The sequence below is a fragment of the Eufriesea mexicana genome, unplaced genomic scaffold (genome assembly GCF_001483705.2).
Source record: "Eufriesea mexicana isolate 0111107269 unplaced genomic scaffold, ASM148370v2 scaffold484, whole genome shotgun sequence".
NCBI lineage: Eukaryota > Metazoa > Arthropoda > Insecta > Hymenoptera > Apidae > Eufriesea > Eufriesea mexicana.
In genome coordinates, this window is record NW_016908637.1 from 393809 (window position 1) to 401503 (window position 7695).

General features: G+C 35.5%; 2 protein-coding genes across 2 annotated transcripts; both read left to right on the forward strand.

Annotated features, from left to right (window-relative positions):
• The first annotated feature begins 603 nt into the window (after positions 1–603).
• LOC108545553 (uncharacterized) lies at positions 604–1275 on the forward strand. The gene has a single exon (XM_017897231.1). It carries the CDS (start codon positions 604–606, stop codon positions 1273–1275), a length of 672 nt encoding a protein of 223 aa, XP_017752720.1.
• A 551-nt stretch (positions 1276–1826) lies between these two features.
• Positions 1827–3275, forward strand: LOC108545554 (uncharacterized protein PF11_0207-like). The gene is made up of 2 exons (XM_017897232.1): positions 1827–2046; positions 2224–3275. The coding sequence occupies exons 1-2, from the start codon at positions 1827–1829 to the stop codon at positions 3273–3275; spliced, it is 1272 nt and encodes a 423-aa protein (XP_017752721.1).
• The last annotated feature ends 4420 nt before the right edge of the window (positions 3276–7695 follow it).

Sequence of the window (7695 nt, forward strand, 5' to 3'; positions counted from 1 at the left end):
CGACCTCCGAGCAACCCCCATAAAAGAATTAAAATTTCCCAAACCTAAACAAATTAACAATTTGTTTAAACTTCCACTTCCACCTACCAGTTCCGAGCCTCCCGCACATCCCTCCAACGAACACGCCGCCAATAGGAGAAAAAGCACACCCACCACTTAGACATCTCGATAGCCAATGACAGCGACAGACGAACATATAAAAATACACGACACCAAGAAGACAGACAGTACAAACATCAAAACAACACAAACGACACCACGGTAGAACGCACATCGCTAAGACATATTGTAAATTGCTGTAGATATATTGAAATTAAATTATATTTAAACCTTCAAAAATAGTTTACGTTCTTAGAACGACGTAAGCCTTCGCCTGAATTCTTCATACGGTCGATAAGAAGATTCGGACGAAACACCACCAATCCGGACAATAGGACGATTAGGAGTGACGTGATTTTTCTCGAATGCAATACGTTAAATACAGTCTTACTCGCAACGGCTTACAGTGTCCACGTGCTGAGAGAACTTAGTGCGATACTATTATTGTGTAATACTATAGAGAATTCGTGCTACTTTTTCCAATATACTTAAATATTACCGTTGATGGCGGAAAGTAGCGTTGCGAAAAGAATAGAAAACAAAGAACCTGAGAATGCGGGTAAAGATACAGAAAATGCGATCGAAGATGAAAAAGGAGAAAGTAAGGAAGATATTTATGAAATGCTAATAGAGATTATGAAGGAGGTAAGGGGCACGAAAGGAGAAACAACGAAAGCGGGAGAAGAAACAAGGGAGGAGCTAAAGTTAATCAAAGTAAAGATAGAAATAATGAAAAGTGAATGGGACAAGGAGAAGAAGGAAATTGACGAAAGATTTAAGCGACTGGAGGAAAGAATGGAGAACCCGTGTGCCGGGGCGGAAGAAAATAATTTAAGGGGTATACAGAAAAAGGTGACGGAGTTACAGAAGAGCATGGAGGAAAATAGGGGAAATGAACAGGTAAGAGTGTTAGAGAAGGAAATGATGGGGTTGAAGAAATTGATGGAAGCACAGGAAAGGAAAGAAAGAATGAACAACATTGTCATCAAAGGTTTCAAGAAAGAATCGCAAAATTTGGTCCAAGAGGTGCCTGATTTATTGCGGCAACATTTGAAAGTACGGGTGAACTTTGAATGGATGAAGGAGGTGGGAAAAGAGGAAAAAGAGATTAATTGCAAAATGCGAAAGTTGGAAGCAAAAACAAGATATAACGAGGAGTACAAATATATTCATTGAACAAGACTTAATCAGGAAAGGAAGGGGAATACAACAGAGATTGAGACAGATAGCGAAAGTAGAGAGAAAAAAAGGGCAGGGAAGCAAAGGTAGGATATCAAAGGATTAAAATGGATGGAGTATGGAGGAGTTGGAAAACAAGAAAGAAACAAATCCAAATTATTAAATCAGAGCCAGGAGAAGAAGATGAAAAAGGAAGAAGGAATAATTGGAGAAAGACAGGAGGTAAAATGCTATTCTGGAACGTTGCAGGGATGACAGGGAAGGACACAGACTTCCGGAGTCATGTACAGGGTTTTGACTTTGTAGGAATTGTGGAAACATGGGTGGCAGAGAAGAGTTGAAATAAGATGAGAGGAAGGTTACCGAAAGAATACATATGGAGACATCAGTAAGCGAGAAAGGATAAAATAAAAGGAAGAGAGAGGGGGGGGGGGGTATATTGACGGAAACGGACGGTGAAGGTGATAGAAGAGGAAGGAGTAGTGGGAAGAAAGTTAATGATAAATGAAGAGGCGTGGAATGCATGGACTGTATATTGTAACAGAGAAATGGAAAATATTGAAAGAGAAATAAGGATAGTAAAAGATGAAGGAGAGGATAGCAAATTGGTAATAGGGGGAGACTTTGATGCAAGGATTGGGAAAGAAGAACAATCGTATGTGGGCACTAATAATGTTAACGGTAAAGAAGAGATAGAGGAACAAAAATCCAAGGTCGAACTTAAGAACAAGCAAGGAGAGTGTTTGCTGCAATTAGCGGAAGATAGGGGTTGACATATCGTTAATGGAAGCATAAAAGGTGATGAAAGTGGAGAATTTACTTTCAATGAAAGTAAAGGAGCTACGGTAATAGATTATGTATTGCTAAATACAGAGAGTTTGAAAGAGGTGGAGAAATTCGTAATAGAAAATAGAACGTAGTCAGATCATCAACCACTATGTCTAGCCTGGAAGGGTGTGAAGAACCGGGGAATACAAAAAGAGAAAGAGGAAATAAAAAATATTATATGCTGGGAGAAGGAAAATGTGGAAGATTATCTTAAGAAATTTAGCAAATGGGAACTGTCAGACGGGAATACAGAACATACTTGGGAGGAATTAATAAGCAGAATAAAAGCGAGCGTAAGAACAAGGGAGATCAGATGGAGTGATAAGAGGATAGGATATTTTAAATGGTGGGATAAACAATGTAAAAAAGCAAAAAGACAGGTAAAAAGTAAATATACAAAATGGAAAAGAGGGAAGATTGCAAGAGAAGAATACATAGAGGAGAAGAAACGATTCCGGGAAACGTGTAATGAGAAGCGAGAGAAAGTAAAGCAACAAGAAATGGAAGAGATAAGAAAGATTAAAACGGAGGTCCAAATTTGGAAATACGTAAATAGAGAAAGGATGACGCGACAGAGGTGGGGAGAGAGTATAAAGATGGAGGCATGGGAACAGCATTTTATGAATTTACTGAATGGATTTAAAGAGGTGATGCGGAGCGAAGGTAGAAACTACGTGGGAGGAGAAGGGGAAGGGGAAGATTGTTTGAAAGAGGAAGAGATTGAAAATGATATTAGAATAATGAAGAAAAAGAAAGCAGTAGGTAGCGATCGTGTACCGGGGGAAGCTTGGATATACAGTGCAAGGAATTCAAGATCGAAGTTTAAAGAGTTGGTAAGAAAAATTTGGAACGGTGAAGGAATACCAAAAGAATGGAAAAGAGCAATTATTATGCCTACATACAAGAAGGGAGATGAGGGTGTGGTGCAAAATTACAGAGGGATATCGATACTGAATGGAGCCTATAAAATTTATGCAGCAATATTAAACGAGAGACTAGGAAAGGAAATAGAAAAGATTGAGATATTAAGTGAAACACAGGCAGGATTTCGGAAACAAAGAGGGGTATTGGACATCTTTATCCTTCAACATATAGTGGAAAGGGAATTAGAAAAGAAGGGGCGGGGGAGGGATTGTAGCGTTTTTTATAGATTTAAAAGCGGCATTTGACAAAGTAAACAGAAGTATTCTTTGGAAAGTTATGGAAAAGAATGGAATAAGTAAAGCTATGATTGAAAGAATTAAGGAGGTGTACGAGGAAACGATAAACATAATAAGATGTGGAGGAGAATCCTCGGAAGAATTCTGGACGAAGAATGGGCTACCACATGGATGTGAACTGAGTCCGACCCTGTTCAATCTGTATGTGTCAGACCTAGAAGAAGAAATGAGGAAAGAGCAAGTTGGAAGAGTAACAGTAGGAAAAGAAAAATTTTATACGCTAGCATACGCAGATAATATGGTAACAGTAACTAACAATGAAGAGGATACGAGACTTTCAACGAAGAGACTAGAAAAGTAGCTAGATAAGAAAAAGATGGAACTTAACGTAAATAAATCAAAATTAATGATATTTAGGAAAGGACGGAGTAGGAAAAAGAAACAAGAGTGGAAATGCAAAGATGAGAGGATTGAAACGGTGAAGGAGTTTACATATTTGTGGTTTAAACTGCAGGAAAACGGAGGAGTGTCAAGACACATAAAGGAACGAGTAGAGAAGGCTAATGTAATTATGAGATAAATATAGGGAATTGGTGAAAGAAAATTTAGGGACAAATTCAATAAGAGATGTATATGTTCGATATCCTGGTGGCGAGCGTAATGTTATATGGAGGGGAAATTTTTGGGTGGAAAAACCTAAATAGTTTAGAGGTAGTGCAGACACGTTACGTAAAATGGTATTTAGGCCTAGAAAGGAGCACTCCGAACTACATGGTATTAGAGGAAATAAGAAGGGACAGGGTAGCAAATAGGGCAGGAATTAGGGCACTAAAATTTGAAGCAGGGATAAAGAACTCGTGTGGAAGGTTATTAACCGAGGAATGTTTAAAAGAAAAGGAGAGTGGCAGATACCAAACTAGTAGCTGGAAAGATAAAGAAAAATTTTACCAAAGATATGATCTAAGTCGGTTACGAGTGGCAATATTAGAAGAAAGAGCTAGGGATATAATAGACTTAATTAAGAAAAAAGATAGAGAATTACAAGGACAGTTGTAATATAATAAGATTAGAGAGTCCAGGTATAATATATATTACAAATACATGGTCACGTTAAAGCGCTCGGAATATTTAAATAAAGCAGGAAGTGGTAATAGTCAAACTTCATGCAAGGGCGAGATGCGGGAACTTCGAAAGGAACAATAGATATTGGTTAGCAGAAGAACAAAGAAGGTGCATTTTATGTAACAGAGCGAAGAGCACATTAAAACATATGATAGAAAGCTGTGACAAAGCAAAGGAAGGGGAAATTTCAATTGAAGAAGTGTTGGAAGAAAGAGGAAACGAGAAGGTAGAAAAATGGCTAAGGAATGTAGATAGGAAAATAAGAGGAATAGAAAAGAAAGGGGGGCACTAAATAATATGTAGCTGTTAGAGCGTATGTGAGGTAAGAGATGTGTATTCCACAGCAGTTCTAGAACGGGAAATGCAGATCCATTTTCCCTCGAGATATTAACTATTGACAACACAGTACTGAGTACAGCCGTCATCACATTATTGTAACGGTTAAATAACGTTACTCACTGCTGATTTCAGTTCTAAAGGAATTCTAGAATAATCAATGTATACTACAGTTATGGCTAGAGATATTTACAATTCAAGGTACGGTAATTAGTATATCTACCAACAGAGCACTGTTGCCGATGGATAAAATGGTCACTGAAGATGTATACCCTATGTGAGATGCGAGGTACGTAGAGATAAGAGTGTGGTGAAGCGTGAATGATAGTATTAAGCTAAGGTAAATATAGTTGTAAATCAAGTTCATCACCTGGCTGTAACGCTGAGACTAATAAATATATATAGTAGTAATTTTCTCTAGACGTATCTCTATTTGTTTCATTATTACAGTAAGTACAGATATGCTATTAGTATCTCTTTTGGTAATTAACGATCATGCCTGGCGATTTGTATCGATATCATGCCGCAATCTGTTTAGACCTATTTTTTTTCTTTTGTCATGTGATACGAAGTTTTCAATTTTATATAAATTCTTTAAAATTCCACAATTTTTATACATTACAAAATTTTCTTTTTTTTTCTACATCGAGATTTTAAATTAAATTTATTTTTCAATCGTTTATTCATTCTACCATTTTTTGCGACTATTTAAAATACTTTCGTATATTGTTAAACTTATTCTTAATATATTACGAACACGATTTTGTTTTATCGTTTTTGGTCATTTTCTGAATCTTAAAATTTTACACGTCACGAGAGATTTTTATATAAACGAAATTGAAACCTATATGAAATTCAACGGAACGTATTTACTGAGGCAAACCACAGATCAAGCTGTTGAATGGACTTCTATATTATATATTTTATGTGTATATATATATTTGCACGCTAATAGTCGTGATAATCCTCGCTTAACTAATGCAAATTTAGTTTGCATTATGTCGTTATTATTCTCTATACAATTTTTGACGACGAGTATGGCAAATATTTTTTTTTCTCGGGAATATTCCGTCTGAATGTAGCGCAATAGCTCTGACTTATCATATCTCGAAACCCGCTTGTTCTTTTACAACAAAAAGTGCACAAAATGAATATCCTTCGAAGCTGAACGTTAGTTCTTCCTTTGCAAGAACAGTACGTAAATATACAGGGTGTTTTGGGTATTTTTGTATAAATTTCATCGGTTAATTTTGTGGGTAAAAGTAAAACTAAAATGTCATATAGCAAAACATCCACAATGTTTTATGAGAAAGTTATAACGATAATATAAAATGCGTGGTGAACATTGTATATAGAATGAGGAGCATAATCAAACCAATGACAGTCCCTGTTATCTAAATTTTTTTATACTTGTATAAAAAATAATAATAATACGATAAATTAAAAGGTTTTCCTAATAACAGTATACTCAAATATTTGTTTATTTTCTTTTTATGTAGACTAGAAAATTGAAGTCTAGAAACCTTTTTAGAGAGTCGAAAACACTCGTTTCTTTTACACTAGAACTACCGACCTATAATGAGTAGCTAGGTATATTTTACACAAATGAGAACAATTATAACGGTACGAAGGAGATGAATAACTAGTATGTTTCATAATGTACACCATGTACACCATAAACGATTATATTTCGATCTAAATGAAGGTAAGCATAAATTTGATCATATGCTCTGAGAAATTGTAAAAATAAAATATCTGAAATAAATCTTTTTGATCTCTTTGGTAGTTGCAGCGTTAACAATTGCTACAGAGTCTCATCAAAGTTTAAATCGGGACATTGATGCTGTAATTGAAGAATAAAAAATATTTTCAATTTTTCATAGTTTTAACAGTGTGCCTCGTGTCTCGGTCGTGTAGAATGGTTCAATAGAACATTAAATATTCGAATATCGATTATGTGAATTTTGATTATACGAATGATCGATTGTCCGAATCACGGTGAGTTCCGTATAAACTAACGAGGAGGTGACACAGGTAAGTATAAAATCGCATAACATACCTGAATTTAAAAACTAGATAGTTATAAATGAACACGGATAACGATAATTCAACGTATTAAATTATAAGAAATAGTAATATCATTTTACAGAGATGCTTGACGCAAACGATCACGTCATCTGACACCTTATCACTGACACCAACTACCCAGGTATGCCGATCATCCAAATACGACACATGACCCAACAGTCCCCATTGTAAGACAAGTCGTATTATAAAATTAAAGTCTCCTAAGAATAAAACAAATGATGCTTTCTATCGTGAGATACACGATACGAATACGTATCGTGTACTTCATTCTTATTCTCCGTATTTCTATTAGCGCGTAATTTAACTTCGCATACATCGGTTTTGAATTATCAGTGTACAATAAGAAATTGCCGTTTTTTAATAGATACTATTTTAACTCTTGGAAAAGTTAGGGGTACTGGTCGCCTCCTGTTACGAAACTGCTTCAGGTCCGGCTATCGTGACAACTACTTCGATACATATTGAAACTGAAAATGATTAGATACTGAATTCTAATGAATAGAACACGGAAAAGGAATAGGTGCTGTACAAATAACTATGCTAGAGAGAATCAACAATATAATTTATTTGTTGTCCTCTGTTTCTTTTATTAGATAAGTATTCTTTCGTACAAAGAAAAACCGTCTTTTTTAAAAATTGTTTAATTCCTAGTTGATTTATGACACGTATAATAACTGATAATTTGCTTCTCATAGTTTGATTATCTTAACAATCGATTATTTGAACGAATATTCGAATGTTCGACAATTAAATCGGATAATCGACGTTCTATTATAATATTGTTGGGACCTGGATGAAGAAGGTCGTAGACCGATTAATGTCTTTTAATATACTTCGAAAAGGTTATACTTGTAATACTAATTCTACAGCGGAACTATGTCAA